General features: G+C 41.6%; 2 protein-coding genes across 2 annotated transcripts in view; one reads left to right on the top strand and one right to left on the bottom strand.

Moving 5' to 3' along the window:
- The first annotated feature begins 212 nt into the window (after positions 1-212).
- slc22a16 (solute carrier family 22 member 16) lies at positions 213-8,154 on the top strand. Its single transcript, XM_070926368.1, has 8 exons — positions 213-256; positions 1,256-1,732; positions 2,743-2,860; positions 4,017-4,569; positions 5,637-5,764; positions 6,939-7,048; positions 7,648-7,747; positions 7,928-8,154. The coding sequence occupies exons 1-8, from the start codon at positions 213-215 to the stop codon at positions 8,120-8,122; spliced, it is 1,725 nt and encodes a 574-aa protein (XP_070782469.1). The 3' UTR covers positions 8,123-8,154.
- A 3,271-nt stretch (positions 8,155-11,425) lies between these two features.
- usta (uronyl 2-sulfotransferase a) overlaps positions 11,426-19,813 on the bottom strand; it is a 61,994-nt gene continuing 53,606 nt past the window's right edge. The window contains exons 6-8 of the mRNA XM_070925971.1: positions 13,825-13,922; positions 13,510-13,667; positions 11,426-13,352 (exon numbers count right to left, since the gene is read on the bottom strand). Coding sequence (XP_070782072.1) covers positions 13,060-13,352; positions 13,510-13,667; positions 13,825-13,922 — 549 coding nt within the window. The 3' untranslated portion in view covers positions 11,426-13,059. The remainder of the gene's footprint in view (positions 13,353-13,509; positions 13,668-13,824; positions 13,923-19,813) is intronic.

Below are 19,813 nucleotides of genomic sequence, written 5' to 3'. Positions count from 1 at the left end.
AAAACGGTTTTTTTTTGCCCCGCTGATTTAGCGGTTGAAAGTGGACCCTTGTGAGTGTGTGTGTGTGTGTGTGTGTGTGTGTGAGGGTGTGCGCCCCTCCTACCCTCACTCCGCTCCGTGAAAGCCCCAGTTTATCATTCGGTGTCGGAGCGCTCAGGATCCGCTGCCCGCCGGGAGAGAGAGAGACGCACCGGGAGCCTCGACGCCAGAAAATGACCGTGGAGAGGATATTCGACGAACTCGGACATTTCAAAAGGTATCTAAAGCATCTGTACTCCTGTCCACACTCACTAAGTTGCCATATGTCCTTTTGTTCTGTGAATGAGTTCGGGGTTTTTGTTTGTTGGTATGAGCCAGTTGGGGAGCTTTGGAATAGTAACTGTTTATCCACGTTACAAATGCGTTTTTGAAAACAAACTCTAAAAACACATTTACGTTTCTTAAGTTGTGCACAAGGCTTTTCGATACTTTTACATTTTTCTCACCATATCTCAACTCTTACTGAGGGGTGAGTCTTCACTCAGAGGGACGTTTGTGTCCTCTGTGTAGATTTCTGAACTGTACTATTGCAGTTGTTATTAGAATATATACTGTATCTCTGTTTGAGGTGCATGTTTAATCACATTTAGAGCTTTAAAAAGTGCTGAATCCATTTCACTTTTTCATTAAGTAGGTTGCCTCACAAAAGCACATGTCAAATAAACGTTTTTGTGCAGTTTGTCCTTTTTGTGTAACAAAATATCATTGTTCCCACTGTGGGAGAAAACCCTCACCATGGCCTGATGGGTGCAGGTACCCTGTAACACTGTCCATAATAAACACACTGCTAGATCTTCAGTCATAAAATCCTTAAATAAATAGCGGTTTAATCACTGTTGTTGTTGTAGCAAAAAAAATAATTTTGTAGTTGAAAAGAACAATTGCACTTTACATTTCAAGACAAGAAAATGTATAATCTATGTAAAGATCAAGATCATTTCACTTATCTCAAAATTTTAGATTTAGATTAGATCGGATGCTGTTTGAGATGTTTACTTGTTTCCTGAACTGATCACTGTATTTTTGCACACACGGCCAGAGCTTTATTCAATACAGTAGCACAAAGAGGATTTTAAGATTCATTAGAGGATTAGTTGTTAAGGTGACTTTTTTGTAGTTATCTGGGAGACCTAAAGGATTGTTTCCCTATCATTCATCAGCTCCTCTTTAGCTCTGGTGTGTCAGCATATTGTTAATGTATTTTCTTTTTCCACAGATATCAGGCATGTCTGTACTTTGCAGCAGTCTTCCAGGCAGTAGCCTGTGGGATCCACTACCTGGCCTCTGTCTTCTTAGTGGAGACGCCAAACTTTGTGTGCAGCATGCCCGGCAACATCACAGATGTCCTATACGGTAACCTGACGGGATCCAGTCTAGAAGACATCCTGCCGGTGTTCAAGTCGGGGGCTGGACCCTTGGTGGTGAGGACGGCTGAAGGAGAGCAGTGGGAGCTCAGCCGGTGCCGCTGCGCCCTGCGCATCAACCCAAGAGACTTCACATACGACTTTGATGGCAACAAAACAGTGAGAGCCTGCGATGGCAGTTTTGCTTACGACCACACTCAAGTTCACCAAAGCATAGTGACGGACTGGGACTTGGTGTGTGAGAGAGAGTGGCTGGCTAAGCTGTGCCAGCCCACCTTCATGCTGGGGGTGCTGGTCGGAGCGCTGATGTTTGGGGATATTGCTGACAGGTAAGCAGGGGCTGCAGGATGGAGGAGGGGGAAGGCACTTTCTTGCAGAGTGAGAATTCACACGAGAGGTAAATTATGAATACAGTTTCAACATACAAGGAAGATTGTTTCTCTTGTACATGGAAGCAAGAGCACAGGTTGAAGTACAGACTGTGGCTGAGAGAGCCTTCCTTTATAATACTTTACACATGCAGTCATAACTTCTGAAGACATTGTTGGACTTCTGCCTCAGCATTAAACATGACACTGTTGTCCCAGTACCACGTGCCCAGTGGTTCATGTGTGAGCACAGGACTGAGTGCACACACCCTCGGTAGCATGGAAGCATGAAGCATGTGGGAAAGGGATGGTGAGAGTGACAGTCGGGCAGGAAAAGTGGATGGGTGGTGTGAACACTTCTTCTGAGGGACAGAAGAAGAAATGAGAACAGGAACTCTTTGGACAGATCAGGTGACCCGGCGAAACAGCAGCCAGCTGTTCAGCCAAGACTGAAGCGGTCAGCATTTAGAAGTAGGACTTTAGTCTGATACAGTGAGAGTCGAGGGTACACTTGCTTTGATGTCTGCCCAACCTATCTTATAAAAAGGATCCCATTAACAGAGTTAAAGGGAGGGTAAGGATTAAGTGCTGATGGCAGTGGTTATTATGGATGAGCTAATCATCGTCACACCTCACTGTATCTTATGCATGGTCATGACTAATGGTTGAATGCTGTCACATTGTGAGGTCAAGTGTTGCTTGATCCACAGAAAATTAGCTGTGTTAGTTTACTGCAAAGAGTGGCTAACATCACCGCTAACATTTTAAAGCAGAACCTCAGTTGCTTAAACAGTGAACGCAATGCCTACATCATAACGTTGGTCCAGTGATACCTTGCTTACAGCATTATACTGGACACAACTGGAATACTATAGACAATTAAATGATCCTTTATTTATTGCATTGCTTACCTGACTATGTGACCTCACTTACTTTATCTCTCTGTCTGTCTATCTCTTTATCTCCTCCAGAGTTGGTCGTGTGAAGATTCTGATGTTCACCAGCCTCTGTCAGTTTGGGCTTGGGGTGTCTGTAGCGTTCTCTGGAAGCTACTACGTCTTTGTGGTGCTCCGCTTCCTCCTTGCTATGGTGAGCTCAGTGTGCTTCTTTACTGTAATGTGCTTGTGTGTCCATGTGTGCCTGTGTCCCATGCGTGCCTGTGTCCCATGCTTGTAAAGGTCAGTTGGTGCAACAGTCAAAAAAACTGAATTTCCCAGACCACCATGTTGAAAGTAGGCACTGATAAGGAATTTGGGAGATAAACAGTGGTGGAGCAAGTAAAGTAACAGTCTTTAGTGTGTCTTTGTATGTTTGTGTATGCACATTTATGTTTTTGTGTACAGAGTAATGCATAATATTTGCATAAAACAACATGTTTACAAGGAAAAGGATGGGAGTCATTACAGCTACAAGTCGGCAAGGCAGTAAAGTTGTGCTGAAAGAGCCTCTACAGTCTGTCCACTGTTTCACTCCTTTCCGTCTGCTACCATCCCCCCCAGTCCTCCTCAGCTACAGCTGTTGTTTTTCACATAGAATCAGACTCTCAGATAGGGTACACTCATACTGCACAGGCACATTTAACACAGCGCAGATTCACTCTTATGAGCAGGGACTCAAAGCCTGATTACTGCCATATGTATTACACCGAGATTCAAAAATATAGCTTTTATGAAGATCTGACACCATGTTTACCTGTAAGTTGCACGTATACAAACATGTAACGGTTCAACTCTAAGACTGTGATTTTTTTTTTAGGGGTACTGCATGTGAATGCAAATGGCAAGGAGTTGATCTAATGAACAGCAGGAACATCTGGAGCAAGCAATAATGCCCCTGTTCAACTTTAAAGCAAGACTATGCCACTGTTAAAGATGAATGGACAAATTGTTTCTTTTACAAATGAAAACTTGAATTCATAAGTGAAAAAATTACTCAGTTCAATACACTGCTTATGTTTTGCTGCTACAGTCTGACTTGGTCTGGTATGACCAGCAGCTTATTTTGGCTAACGTTAGCAATGTTAGCAGACTTTAGATAGATATAGGTGATTGTATGATTCTATTCTTTTTGTGCTACTCTTACCGTTTACCATTTAGCTTTTTCTCATAGTTGACTCTGGTAACTTTTATTGAACTACAAGTGCTGAATATGTGGCCTGAAGGAAAGACAAGCACCATTTAAAATCCTTAAATATTCTCTCTTTCCTCTCCCTTTCAATCCTCCTTCCCATCTTTGCTTTTGGCAGGTGTCTAGTGGCTACCTCGTGGTGGTGTTTGTCTACGTCACAGAGTTCACTGGCATCAAGGTACGCACATGGACCTCTATGCACGTGCACGCGGCCTTTGCTGTCGGCATCATGGTGGTGGCTCTGACCGGTTACCTGGTGCGGGTCTGGTGGATCTACCAGATCATCCTTTCCACATGCACCTCGCCCTTCCTGTTGCTCTGCTGGAAGTTCCCCGAGACACCCTTTTACTTGATGGCCAAGGGCCGTTACAAGGACGCTCAGGCCCTGCTGGATGCGATAGCCCGCTTCAATGGCCTTGAATGCAGGCTGAAGGCGGAGGAGCTCCTGGAGCCAGAGGAGAATGGCAGAGCTCTGCTGCAGGAGGCCAAAGAGCGGCCATTGCAGTCCGAAAAGAAGCTGTCCATCCTGGATCTGTTTGGCAGCTGGAGGATGGCGGGCCGTACGTGCACAGTGTGGGCCATCTGGTTCATCGGCAGCCTGGGCTACTACGTCTTCTCTTTAGGCTCAGTCAACCTCGGAGGGAACCAGTACATTAACCTCTTCCTTGCTGGTAAGTGATTGGCTGATGAGTGTAAATGTGCATGAAAAAAGGGGCAAAATAGTGGTAATGATATTTCAAAACTATACAACAACATTCTGCTTAGGTCATCCAATTGTAGGTATATTTGTGTTGATGCAGCTGCTGACAACTGCTTTATACACTATTTTACAACCTGTGGATTTTAAATGCAGAGTGTGTTTGTGTCTGTGTGTTTCTGTTAATGTGTCTGTTCCAGTGTGTGCGCAGTGAGGCTGGGGATTTTTTCAGGTAGTGTAATCTAATAACAGATCTACCTCTTCCCATGTAAATAAATAGGCCTCTTAGTTTAGTCCAGTCCTGTTAACCAAGTTGAGCAAGGTACTATTTAAAACTGTCTGGAGAATCTCAGCTTTAACTCAGCACTCTATGTTTGCAGTGCTGTGCACTATAAAACATTATGTTCATCGAGGGTTGTATATTAGTTCGGAGAATAATATGTCATTGGGAAGGCAGTGAGATCATTTCTGTTCTCCAGCTTGGATTTGTTTACTGCTCTGTTTTTGGTAACATAGCGGGTAAAGTAAGCCTGTGAGCAATTAAGAAAAACTACAGGCCTCCATCTGTGAGCTTAACAGTTTCCCTGTGGTTTTTCATCTAATAAAGAAAATGAGATTTGTACCGTAATAAACATTTTTTTGTTAAACAAGACAAGAACTGATGTACTGCTCATGTAATGCTGTTTTGAAAGCATGGGAGTTTTCTGAAGCAAATTTCCCAATATAAACTTTAAGATTATTATTTCTCACAAATATACATATTAAATACTACATTTGATACTAGTAATGTCTGGGAATTACATTTGATCACTTCAGCAGATAATATGCAGTATTTACACGAGATTTACAAAAAAGGCTGATTTAATGTGCTTTATAATCCCCACATATTTCATTTGGAGACATACAGTAGAACACATTTGGGAGGCTGAGCTTCATTTCAGATGCCGGTTATTTAGGTCCCCTGGATAGAGTGTCTCGGTATCAGTGTATCAGTGCTGCGATAACCTCTGACCAAAAGCTGCTGTGATTGGCTGTTTTCAGGTGCAGTGGAGCTCCCCTCTTATCTGGTTGGCTGTTTTGCAATGGACCGGATTGGCAGGAAGAAGACTTGTGCCCCAGCTCTGCTCCTGGCCGGGGTGGCATGTATGCTCATCATTGTGGTGCCTGCTGTACGTACTGAGAGTGTGTGCGTGAGACAGGGAGGACTGAATGTGTACTTGTTTATTTATTTTTTGTTATTTCTTTGAGGTTATAAAACTACTGGCTCCAACACAATTTTTAGTGGCCTCATTACAAAAATCATAAACATGAGTTACAGAATTCAAGTTTGCAGCAAGAATTCTGTTATATTCTGTTATTTATATTTATTTGACCCCAAATTTAGAGGAATTGGTCAGATGCCACACAGATCATTCATGTTCAATGCAGGCAAATTATCCTTCAAGGAATGCTCTTTATATCTTGTTCTCACACTCATCTTTAAATGTTAAATGTCTGTCAAATGCTGATTTCTAACCGCATTTGGAGCATTACGCACATGATAGTGACTCTGCTGTCAAGAAGTGACTGTTAGTTGTGGGGATAAGCTAACTGTAATATAGGGCTGTATTTTATGCACTGGCACACTCTGTCTGGAACATTAGCTCTTGCGTTTACTGTCCTGACATTGACCCGGGCAATTGGACCACTGTTACTGTTGAGACCTGATATACAAGCAGTTCCCCGTGTGTGTGTGTGTGTGCTGAGCTCTGACCCAAATTAGCACTACATATGGTTTGGTTGTCGAACAGCTGGTATGTAACATCCAAGTAAATATGACCTTTGACATTGAAAGCCTTTCTGAACCGAGCAGCTCCAAAACTTGCGAGCTGGTTTGATAGATAGCACCAAGGTTCCAAGAATCCTGAACAGAACTAATTTGGTGGAAAGGCTATCTGTGTATCTTTAGCTTTGTCAGTCCTGGCCAGGTGTTGTTGTCTGTATTTGTTGTCAGTCGTCATTGCAACAGACTGAAATATAATTTTCCTGGTGTTTGTAAGAGAAGCACTAGAGATTTCACAGCTTACTTTCCAAGAACATTTACCACATGTACATGTAGTACATGTTTTTAAATGCGCTCTATAAATAAACTGACTTAACTCCCATACCACGAAGTATAATAATGAAGTAAATGAACAGTAGAGTGACTTGAGGGAGCAATTATTCCTCCAGTGTATTCACTTAGATAGAATCAAATCAGCAGGGTAAAAGCTCTCAGGACAAAATGATGTGCAAAAGAGCAGCCCAGAGTTACTCTTTATACTATGAAACATGGGATAAACATGACAATTCTCCCCCCCACAGGACATTGAAGTACTGGCCATCGCTCTCTGTATGACAGGGAAGTTTGCCATCGCCATTGCCTTTGGTCTTATCTACCTGTACACCTGTGAGCTTTACCCAACCATCATCAGGTAAGAACAAGCAGAATCAAAACACATACAGCCCCCAGAAACATAGAATATCTGGACTAGAATCAATTTGCGATTTGCCTTTTTTAGATATGTTTTAGTATAAAACCCCAAACGAAGAAAACTTCTCATCTGGTCTCCAATATTTTTTATATTTCTATTTTGCCCTCTTGCACAGACTAAGTATAGTCTATAGGGCTGAGTACTAATAGTGTTTTGCTGTCTAAGAAAAGATGAATAATAAATGAAGGAAGAGTCGTGACAGTCGTGTTTTTGTAGATCTACCCCTTTACACAGAATATCATTATAGGCACATTAAAGCTGCCAGTTCAGTCTTTTCACATCAAAAAGATTTGAAAAGAAACATAGAAAAGTCAAGAAACAAGTATACTGTTAGACAGATAGTACAACCTGTGTTTTCTGCACAGCTGCAGACAGGATACACTTTTTCATTATGAAGTAATGTTGCTTTGCAGAGAGTTTACAGTAATTCTAGTGATTCTTGTTTATAATGGTGGACGCAAGCGTCATGTTTGTACCCTGACATCACCGAATCTGTCTTCTCTAATGTTGCTGATCTTGCGCGTATGATCTCCCTCCAGGTCTCTGGCAGTGGGTAGTGGCAGTATGATGTGCCGTGTTGGCAGTGTGGTGGCCCCCTTCTGTGTGTACCTGGCTGATGTCTGGGTCTACCTACCTCAGGTATATATGCTCTCTTTTGGCTGATTCAATGTTTAATTTCCTGTCATCACATTGTCCATTCTGTCACCTTTGCACCCTGTTCCCATCTGTCATAGTTTATCTACAAGGGTATCCTGGCCAACAAAACAAATTTGAACTAATTATTTTTTTTCTCCTTTATTGATCACAACCCCTGTGTAGCTCATTGTGGGAATCCTGGCATTCATTATCGGAGTGCTGACATTATTGTTGCCTGAGACTTTGGGCAGACCTCTAACAACCACCTTGGAGGAGGCTGAAGCTCTGGGACGCAAGCCCAGCAAGAAGAACTCAGCCCTGGGAGATAAAGATGTTGAGGACGGGTTGGAGATGAATCAACATGAAGCCAAGGCCTGAGCTGGACACTGCTGGAAAACCAGAGAGACAGATGCACAGAGAGAAGCTTTGGAGAGAGGAGGTGACGGCTGCCAAAAATGGACATAGTAACACAGTTGATTTATTGGATTGTTTGAGGTACAAATGACAAAAAACAACAAAAAAAAAACAAGCTTTTATCAGAACATTTTGAAATTAAATGTTGACATTTTGTTCTGCCTCCTACATGTACAGAGATCTCACCAATGTAACAATCAGTCGCAGATAAGGTGCAATCACAGCAGTCCATGGATTCAGTGGCCGAAGAAATTGTGTGGTATGTGTGTGGTGTTTGTGTGTGTGTGTGTGTGTGTGTGTGTGTGTGTGTGTGTGTGTGTGTACATTGTGTGTCCAAGACAAAGGAAACATGAAGTAGTTTAAAGGATCATTTCAGTTTATGACAACTTCAGTCTTATTTTTGTAGTTTTGCCCTTTATTTCCATAAGTTATGAAAAATAATAACTTTGTAGTCACCAAAGTAATTGCTGAGATCTGGGAGCACGGTGACAAAGCTACAGCAATGTCTGACAGCCAACAATTCAACCAAATTATCCTAACAGCTTTATTTGGAGGTAAAACCCAAGGGTAGCGCACCAGAAATGTCAGTCAGAATATCTCAGGAAAACTTTGTGCATACACAACTGCAGCATGCTCAGGAGGCCAGTAAGTTAAACCAGAAAATGTGATGTATGTGTACAATGGATTTATTTAAAACCTGTATGATCTCAGATCTCAGCAATTAACTTTGTGAATACAATGTTGTTGATATAACCGGTAGTCAAAACTGCAAAAATAAGACGTAAGTTGTAGTAAACTGAAATTATCCTCTAAAAATGTAAGTTAGCATGAGTATATTAGTGATACAACAGCCAACTTCTGCACAGTGATTCAGTTACCTCTCTGAAACAGTAATCACAAATGCAGATCATGGCTTTCTGTAACATAAAGTATTAAAGGTGCAGTGTTTTTCTAAACACAGAATGAAATACCATGATTCAAACAATATAATGTTTTATTCTAATAATTAAGAAGTGCCTTATTCTTTTTTTTTTTAATATATATATTTGTGTTTTAAAGTCACCTTTTTATTATTTTCAACTCTTTTTTAAATCTCAGGGCATCCACTTTTGGATATTATGTGAAATGATCGTAAACATACCTTCTACTTTCACACTCAGTTTGACAGTACCCTCAATTCTATCTTCCCTTTGCTTAGCTTTAACTTTGTTATCTAATGTGATTGTGTGTGCGTGTATGTGTGTGTTAGTAAGAGCAAAGGTTGGTGTCCAATTTTCCTACAAGCATATCCAATCTAGATGCTGGACATACTGAAGGGAATGTATATAGAGTAATACTTCATTACAATATGTGCAACAGTCAAGACATGAGCTCCAGATGTTTGGACCAAAGGCAGGAATGAACCACAACAGTGTGGAGATTCACGTGCTTTGCTATATTGTAGTATACTACAAGCATGTTTTTGTTTCACACCAAATCATAGTGTTGTGCTTTAATCTGAAGGAGAACAATCATCATGACAATCAACTGGTATTACATCAGTGATGACATTTAATCACCAGGTGATGAAAGTACTCAGGTTCAGTATTCAATTCTGAACAGTTTTACAATCAACAGTATGATTTTTTTGTATGAATTGTTTCTTTGTTAGTATTATTTTTATTTCATTATAGAAAAGTAAATAAGATGGCTAGCATGTGATGTTGTTGGCCTCTTCATTACTACAGTACACTACAGTCTGCTCTAACAGCTACAGTGATACTGAGAAAAAAAGCTCTCTCTCTCTCTCTCTGTCTCTCTCTCTCTGTGTGTCTCTCTCTCTCTGTGTGTCTCTCTCTCTCTTTCTCTCTCTCTCTCTCTCTCTCTCTCTCTCTCTCTCTCTGTCTCTCTCTCTCTGTCTGTCTCTCTCTCTCTCTCTCTCTCTCTCTCTCTCTGTCTCTCTCTCTCTGTCTCTCAAACTGGAGAGTTCAACCCAGTGCTGGAAAAGTAGGGAATCTATTTTTGTCGTACGGGGAATAGAGAGCAGGTCTGGAAACAGCCCACCAGCACAAACAGCTTCCTATTCGCCAGTGGAGAGGAGGTCCCCACTGCCACAACGTCAGCTGCCTCTGCACCACCCATGAACAAACCCTCCGTGTTCAACTTTAGAGTAGAAAACTCTGAAGATGCATGTGTGTGTGTTTGTGTAGATGGAAAAGCTAAAGTCATGCACTTCATTTGAACCTTAACAGCCAGGCTGCTAATGTGAACGTCCAGCTCTGTCATGATACTGTGTGTGGTTATTGTTGGACACCATGGAGTGAAGATCAGGAATTCCCCTTCACTGTGTGTGTGTGTGTGTGTGTGTGTGAGCTGTAGAGCTGTGGAGAGTCAGGACTCACTTCTGCAGAGGGCTGTTTGAGGGTTAAGGGCCAGGGGATGTCTTCTGTCAATGAGTGTCCTCACAAGTACAGTGGGTGGAGGTAAATAGTAGAAGTGCTTATGAAGACACATGGGAAAGGTTGGAACAGGGGCTAAAAACCAATGGCAGTAAATTATGGACCATTAGATACAGTATTACACACACTGGGTTTCAATATCAACAGAACATTAAGACTCTGTTTTTGTTCCAGCAAAAAAGAAAAGAGGACACCATTTGTTCGTCATGGCAGGGAATTACATCAAAGTGAATATGGCTAAACTTTGAAGTTTCATAGCTGTTATGGTTTTGCATCTTGCTTTCAAATTATTCTTTCATATAGTTGCAGTTAAAACAAAGTGAACTGCTTGTTGCAGAGGTGCTTTTTTCATGAGTGAGCAACTTTTACTTACTTGCTGTACTGGAATTTGTGGTAATGGTATGCACTCTATCAGGTGATAGTCAGTATGTATACTGAAGTGACAGAACCAAGATCAAGTGCAAATAGAGCTGGAAGATGGCTTAGAGTGGAACATGGCATGTTAAAAGTAATACTTGTTTTTTTTTTTTTTTCATATCAGAGGATAGGCAGTGTTGTCCTGACTGGAGCAGGAAAGGTAATTTCACAACTGGGGATCCAGAAGGACAGGCTGCTGCTGCAGGGAAGAGAGAGCTACAAGTGTGACAATAGCAAAGAGACGGCGTGGACGTTGGTCTGCAGGCTGCTCGGTTAGTAGCTGCCTATCAATTTGATATGAGTAGCAGCATGGGAGACGTCAGGCAGGCTGCAGCACTGCTGATGGGACGAAGAGGCTACAACAAACCTCTTGCAGTTATACACAGAAACCAAGTAAAGCAGAGACAATAGCTGCAATAGTTAGAGGACATTTATTTTGAAGACTGTAAGATGATGGACTGCATTAGTTGTTAACCAGTTTTCAGCTGTTGATATAAACCCATTCTAGACACCCTTAACATGCCAAGAATAGTTTCATAGCCGCCAGAAACCAAAGATACAAATGAGCAAGTTATCAAACTTTTTTTTCCTTCCTGAGAATCTTATCTGGAATGCAAATGAATACAAAATAATAAATTAAACTGGCAAAAAAAGGAAACACTGAACACAAACCAGGACAATGAAAAGGTACAGACAATGGAGATTAGGATGGTAGAGTGAAATACGTAGATGACAGTCACATATTAGCTTATGGTTACAGTTCTCTGGATGATTGTTACACGAGTGACGAAAAACATGCACTCTGAATAGCTGCTGGAGAATTAGAGATTAGTGTTAGCTGGGATCGGTAACACTTCACGCTCTGTCATGATAATATTTTGAGAGGGAAAACAAAACTTTGAACAGCAACACGATCCTATTTGAAATTAAAGGCAAATCAATATCCAGTTTTGTGACTAAGTCCCTCATTTTGTTGCAGAATTTCAGGAAAAGTCACCTCAGGAAAAAGTGCACTCATACAGTTTTGTAATGCATCGCAGTAGAAACATTGATATTTGGCAAACTCAATCTTTTAAACTTTGGATTAAAACAAATTAACGCTCCATATTTGCTTTTTTAGTGTTTGTCTCTAAACCCAGCCTACATTCTCAACAAATGACCTGTTTCTAATAATAAATCTATGCTAAAATGCACTGCTGGTTTGGTCAAACTCAATCACTCATGCACACATAGTTGGAATTCTTTGAATTCATAATTGAGTGCTTACTGTTTAACCCTCATTTATACCTAATAATATCTTACAAATTAAACAAAATGTTATAAACCAATACTATAACAACTGACTTGGCTATGTCACAACTCCACCAGCTGTGCACAGAGGGTCCTGTCAGCAACTGGAACTCTTAGCGAGGTTTGGCACTTACAACAGTCCTAAACAACTAATATACAAAAAAGGGTTTTGGTACTTTTTTATTTGTGGATACCATTTCCCATTCCAGCTTTTAGGACATTAACCCTTACATAAAGTATGAACCGCTTTCTTGGTCAATGTCTCTGAAGTCCTCTCCTACAGTTAACACCCCAGCGACCAACGTTTAGAATATTTCCCAACACATTTAGCTATCCACATCTTGCGCTAATCTCTCCTGGAGATTACAACGATTATGTTTTTTTTAACATGAACAAACCCAAAAACAAGCTCAAATTACAACAAAACTTGAGTCACGCAAATTGAGCTTAACATTATTTTCCATTGTCCTTGGTCAATTTTTAAATAGAGCATTTTGTCCTTCCAATTCCTCAACCCCTATAGTCCTCGGTGCTGAGCCGGTCATGATAGGAGTCCATTGCAGATGGAAAACAGAGCCCGTACAAAAATGAGCGTCAGGATCCACACACCCCTGAACACACCTCACTTTTCTTAGGAATGCTGAAAGACGGGGAACGCTCCCCCCGTCTGCCTTCAGGCTTCCTCCAGCTATCTCCAGCCAGCTTCCTCCAGCTATCTCTTTTTTTTGGCTACATCCACAGTTCATCAAACAGCCCTTAGGGATGGACCAGCCAGCTGTTGGCATCCTCCAGGTCTGCGTCCAGCTCCTCGTCCTCATCCAGAGGCTCTGGGGTTCGGAGGGCCAGCTCTCGAAGGAAAGCAGGTGAGTAGGCGGTGGGTTGGGAGACAGACTTAAGGCCAATTTTTTTCTTCATGAGGTGGAACTGGTCACGGATGAAGTTGTAGAACTCATACTCGTAGCGCATGCGGTGGTACAACACCTGCAGGGCCTCCAGAGTGGGCGTGTGTTTACGTACTGTGCCTGTCATGTTCCCCATTTTCCTATAGTCTGCAGAAAGAAGACCAAGAGGAAGTCAGTCGCATGCAACTTGACAGGAATCCAATCAAAGAATTAGACTACACCATTTTCAAGAAAATGTTTGAAGGGAACATCAGCAATAAATGTGTTACTTCAACATGAAAAAAAATTGGGAACGTGCACTTACCAGGGCTCTTGTAGATGTTGAGCACACCAGTAAAATAATGAGGTAAGAGCCTCTCCAACAGGAGCAGAACGTCCTCCAGCTCCTCCAAGATACCAACAAGGAGGTAGTTCTCCAGCACATTCTGTTTGGCCCTCTCCAAAGCCCATACTCCTGGCTCCCTGGTGGAAAGAGAAGAAAAATGAAGAGTTAGAGACAGAAAAACGAAGACAACAACAGAGCAGCCTGAAATGCCAAGAAACGTGAAATATCAACAAATGTTACCAGTGTCGAAAACATCAAAATGCTCTGTCGTGCAACTTGAGAATCTCTAGATACCTGCATTGGGGATGCTGTCCACAGAAGTAGGGAATGATGTAGAAAACTCTGGGGTTGGAGCACTCAGGGTAATTTTCTAGAATGCACACATTGATATCCTGAAAGCAGACAAACACATAACAATCCTTTTAATTTTTACAGTACTCATTCAACTTCCAGTAAATCTCAAACAGAATTGTAATTGCGTGTGTCTGCCACTAGAGGGCGCTCCCTCACCAGCACTGCTGTGAACTCAGGCCAGATAATCATCATCTAAGAAGCCAAAGTGCTATGCAAAACAACATCCTGAGCACAAAGATAAGCTCTGCCCTTCACCTCAGCTGCTCTCAGGGGCTGAGGTTAACTGAGAAAAATGACTTTTCTTCTTATCAAAGAAGGTTTTGTGTATGGCTTCGTGCTCACCTGAAAAAGAAGTGTGCAGTATAAGTGAATTACCAAGATCTAGCTGCAGGAATCAGATAGAACCGATAGCTTGTCATTATGCAGCGATCAAGCAAGGATGAACTGAAACATTTCATGTCCTATAAGTCAGAAATAAAGTGATAAGATCAGAGTTGCGAACTTTAAAACACCCCTTGTTTAAATGTGGGAGCTATTAAATAATGAAAGGGAAAAAACAGAGGAAAGATTAAAAACACACATGCAGAAGTGAAGCTGGCCAGCCACTAAGTGCTGTGGAACTAGCAGTCAAATCCATGTCAGGTGACGTAAGCCTTATGGATGGCAACAAGTCCTGAGCAAGAAAACACTCCACGAAGCATGACTCTTTCTCTCTCTCTCTCTCACACACACACACACACACATACATACGGTAGCACCGGGCTACATGCAGTGGAAGCAAACTGAAAGTGTAATGATTGCGTCAAAGCTTGCCTTCAAGATTTATACTGTGATAAGTTGGTAACAGCTGATTTAAACATAGCAATTGGTCAAAGCCAACGCTGAGGCCAACACGCTCCATCACAGAGATTAGGTTGGGTCAGACAGGACCAGAGGACACAGACTGCTATCGAGGGTGAGATGTAAGGGGGCCTGAGGATGAACCAGGTGCCTGGGCTGTCAAAAACACCTCCCTGGCAGGAGTGTAAACATGGATAAAGGCAAGAAATGTGTATATGTATGAGTGTAGACTGTGTGCATTTTATTCAGTTACACAAGTAAAAGTTACAGTTAGCCTGGATCAGTTTGTTGTGTTGTTTGTTTGTCTGCATGTCTACGATAGCATGATGTAATGATGTAAGGATTATTTTCATGCCATTTTTGCTATAAGATACAGTTCACAATGAAAAGGTACACAGCTACTGAACTATATCACAAATCTGATAGCTATGCATCTTGATTTCTCTCAAGCTCCTAACAAGGTAGCCTCGGCAGGAAGTGCATGAAGGCCTCCACAGAAGTCTATAAACATAAACTGGGATGACATAAATTATGCACTTGGTCAGTTATTTTTTCCTTGTAGCTGAATACTGTGGTGTGATTGTGTCTCTGATTCACCAAGCGGCTGCAGGGTTTGTTTGAACTTTATGACTGAGCTGCACTATGCACTGGGAACAGGACTTATTGGTGATCAGTGAAGCAAACTGCTGGAAAGCTCTTCAAAGAAACCACAACAAAACCACAGACGAACCTTTAGAAAACAGTTCAGCATTGCACCATTGTTAGTTTGTGGGTCGTGTCCGGACTTGTGATAGATTTGCCCTGCTTGTCTTTGATCATCATCATTTCAAGAAGAATTTGTTGTTGTCCTTATGTTTTATTAGTCAGAGAATGACAGTGTCTGTATATTCATTGTTATCAGTTATGAGTATATGTCCTTGCCCTGCATTCAGCCAGTTTCCTGTCTGTGATGAGTAATTCAATAAATTCAATAAAAAACAAAGATCTTGGCAGCGTGTTCTGTGTGAGAAACTATAAATTCCATACAGAGATTTTAGAAGAAAAAAGTTACAATTGATACATGAACTGACTTGAATTCAATTGCAACACAGATACATTTCACACACATGCCAATAAACAGATACTGCTTTCTCTACAATTAGCCTGAAAGCAGCACAGCACAAAGCTCCCAAGAAAATCATTATGAGCCAAATTAGAAACAGAAACAGTTAGAAAAAGCAACAGACGAAGAAACAGAGGAAGGTGGACAGGAAGTGACACGTGTGATGCCATTCCCTGACACACATGGCTCACTGCCAGGAGGTCCCTCCTCTGCTTTGCTGCGACACTTGATACAGGACCCTTATGCCTCAACATTTAGGGGACCACTGGGAATCCAGCCACAACTCATTTATATACAACTACGCACAATCAAATACGTATACACACACGATGGACAATACACACTCTCTATAGAGAACCCATTAGTATTTCGAGTGCACACTCAGGCTCATTGTTCCTTTTCTCACTGTGGATTAGGCCAACTGAGCAGTCACAGAAACTGTAGCAAAATAGGCCCTAATCTGTACAACAGCCTCCCGTTTCACTGAGTGGAATGTATGCGTTAATTAAATCAGGAGTAATTGATGATGTAAACCTTTCCCATGGGACAATTTGACTCGGTTTCCTGCGGGAGCATGGGAGTGATACACCTGGGTCAAATCACATTTAAACTTGCAATATCTGATTTTTTTCGCACTGACATATTTTCACCTTTGAAGTTGATCTGTTATATGTGTTAGTGCTTATTGACACATCTAACAGACACAGAGAAACGTTATTTCTCTGCTATTTGGCGCTGAGCAGGTAGCGTACAATTGGGTTTTCATCGAAAACAGCTGCCTGCTACAACCCAAAACTACAATGATGAGAGAGGAGAAGGTGAACTAAACAGTAAAGTTGCGGTGCTGTGATTTCAGCTATTAATTATAGCTGCTTTAAACTAATGATTCTTAGGATTTGTTTTTACTTAAACTTTCGCATGTCAGATGGGAGGGGTCAACTGCTTCCAGACAACACAGAAACTGTCAGGTAAGCTGCCAATCAAAGAAACCCATACAAAAATGACATGAAGATACTTCTGCGTCTTAAAAAAATCATAAACTTCATGTGTCGGTTGCACCTTAGGAAATCCACCCTGTGACAGATACACCACCTCACTGTTTCTAATGTCAAGGCATGCCAGGGCATGATTGATGCCAGTAAAACCTCCCTCATTATGTGTGCACTTTGTTTAAGAGTGTGTATGTGTCATTGTAAATGTCAGATTAACCGACAGCAGATGACTTTCACTTGCCGTGGGAATCTCACCTGATCAGACCAGTACTTTTCAACTGTGAGAACTAATCTGTGTTCTTCGGGTTCAGCAGAGATACTGAATTACCTTATTGACGTTTTGCATGTGTTTGCATGCATACTCACAACATTGTACTTGATTAATCACTCTCCATTTCTCCCTCTGTATGTATAATTTTCACACACACAGATAGAGACGCACTTAACTCTGTACAGTAAATTAAATAATCTGACAAGATCAATCTGAGCTGGCTTTTTAGAACCGAAGCCATTCTAAATAAAAGCTCATAATTTAAGTCCTGAGTGACAGTCCATGCATGTGCTCAATCCCATGTGTGTGTACACTCCACGTTCAAGTGTCCAGTGCATGCCTTTGTAGAGTGCAGTGTATTTGCGTGTAAAAAGGGGTGTGGGGACGGACGGAAAATCCAAGCCGACCACAGGAATGTCTCAGTAACACGTGCATCAGGTTCCCTTGGCCCCGGCTAGCAAACTGACAGTGTTCTTTCATTGGCACCTCTCATATACACCCAGCGCAGGGCAAGCAGGGCTAATGCACACCAGGCAGGGGATATATCCAAAGACTTGTCTGAACACAGAGTGTTGACATAGCAGGGCACTCACGCCGACACACACACAGATATTTGAAATGCTATACTTGAGAGGACATTCATCTCCTGGCCTCGAATCGGGACCTAAACTCTCTGCAAAACACACAGAAAGTTAAAGCTTTATATGAAGCCTTATTTTGGATATCAACATTGAATGAAAAATAACTCCCTGTAACATGAAATTTTGGCTGAGAATCAGTGCTGTGGTTTCATTGTTTTGGGTTGCTGATTTGTCAGGCACTAGCCCTCTCCAACAACCCGTATAAAAATGTGGACAGCTGCTTCCAACACAAGCTCACAGAAGCTGAAGGCTCGACTCTCTTAACCAGCCACTTGGCTTTAAAGCTTAATCCTTAACCCTAAACCTAATCTTAGTTCTACCCAAAACATACAATCATTTTTTAACATATTAAACTACTGGATATTTACAGCTATTACACAGCAGTCTGTGTCTGCCTAAATTCATACTAACTTGTAATTGTTCTTTCAGTGAGGTTCAGCACAACTGCAGTCTACAGCATTACACAGATGCTAGTGTGGCATATGCTTGCAGCCACTGTTTATAGATATGATTTAGCACATCACTGTAAGCTGTTTTTGCTGAATAGCTAAGCTAAGTTGTTGTTGCGAACAAGCACAGTCAGTGAAAAGAAATAATACCAACAACAGCAAAGTAAAGCAGTAAGAAAAGAAAGCGTAGCAAAGCAAAACAATAAATGATTGCTTCTCTAAGGTGGTGCCACCTGAGAGACACTGAAAATCTCATTTGTAGATATTATTTGGGGGGTTAAGTTGAATATAAGTGAAAGGGAAGAGGGCAAGACTTACAATATACTTTAGTGACTCAAGGCAAAACATCACATACTGTAGTCTAACTACTTAAACTAGCCCCCAAACAAAGAAGTGAGCACCAACAAAATGTCATCACTTTGGAAAATGTTAGTCAGTTTTAAACCCTGTTAAGAAACTCTTGGTCCTCATAAGTGTAGGAGTGGAAACACACACACACACACACACACACACACACACACACACGCTCTCTCTCTCTCTCTCTCTCTCTCTCTCTCTCTTTCACACACACACACACACACACACACACACACACACACACACACACACACACACACACACACAGGTAAGCCAGTCTACACAGCAACACAGCCTCCCCCTCCCCTCCCCTTTAACTGTAGCAAGGGGCCCCCGTGGTCTGCATACTTTAATAACTCAACTCACATGGTCCAAAACTCCAGGGAAAGCAGTGCAATACTTAATTACACCCAGTCAGACTCAAGCCAGAATGACATTCACTCCTCCTGTTAGACTCTCAATATGGCCGTCTGAGCTCTCAGGGTCTCTGACAGTATGGAGGAGTGAGGGAGGAATGACAAGCAGTGTACCTGTGTCTGTGCCTGGATACTCATTTGCCATGAAATCTTGAACAAGTATTGATATAATCATTGTTTTGACCTGTTTTTATAGCCGAAATATTTTCTGTTTTTGCCTACCTGCTCCCATAATCCCAAATGTAGTTGTTTGTCTAATTTAAGGGAAGTTCCAACCTCACATTAGACCCGTCACTTCACTGCTAACTGTACTGTACTATCTGTCATGAACTCAAACTGTATAGAAGCAGCTCCTCCAGTGTAAAACTCAAACAGAGATCAAAAAATGGCAACTTGAAAATTAAAGCAAGGCTCCAAATGGCATGTACTGTAAAATATGAGATGCATTGCCTTTAGTATGGTGCCACAGGGGTAAACACCTCTGCAAGGCAGATGTCGGATGCAGAGTTTCTGATGTGGTTATACTGAATCAGGTCTCTAATTGGAATCATAATCAGATTTAAATATTGGGTTAGCATCAGTCTGGCGTGCCCTTACAATTTTCCTTCCTCCCTCCAGCAACACCACGTGTTGAACATCTTCAAAGAGAGCACAGTGTGGTTTTATATTTCTGTATGGACGAAATATTCCGCTGCTTATATTTTAACAATTAGGAAGTTAATGTTTGTCTCAAGATAACAACAAACTCTATAATCTCAAATACAAGGAAACAATCATCTGGTTGACCTAGAATATGCTATTTACCAGTTATGAATGAATGAATGAATGCAGAAATCACTTGTCAGTAGGATTATTTATAGT

The sequence above is a fragment of the Enoplosus armatus genome, chromosome 19 (genome assembly GCF_043641665.1).
Source record: "Enoplosus armatus isolate fEnoArm2 chromosome 19, fEnoArm2.hap1, whole genome shotgun sequence".
NCBI classification, from domain to species: Eukaryota; Metazoa; Chordata; class Actinopteri; order Centrarchiformes; family Enoplosidae; genus Enoplosus; species Enoplosus armatus.
The sequence above is the reverse complement of the archived record's forward strand: the minus strand, read 5'-3'. Positions and strand labels throughout refer to the sequence as shown.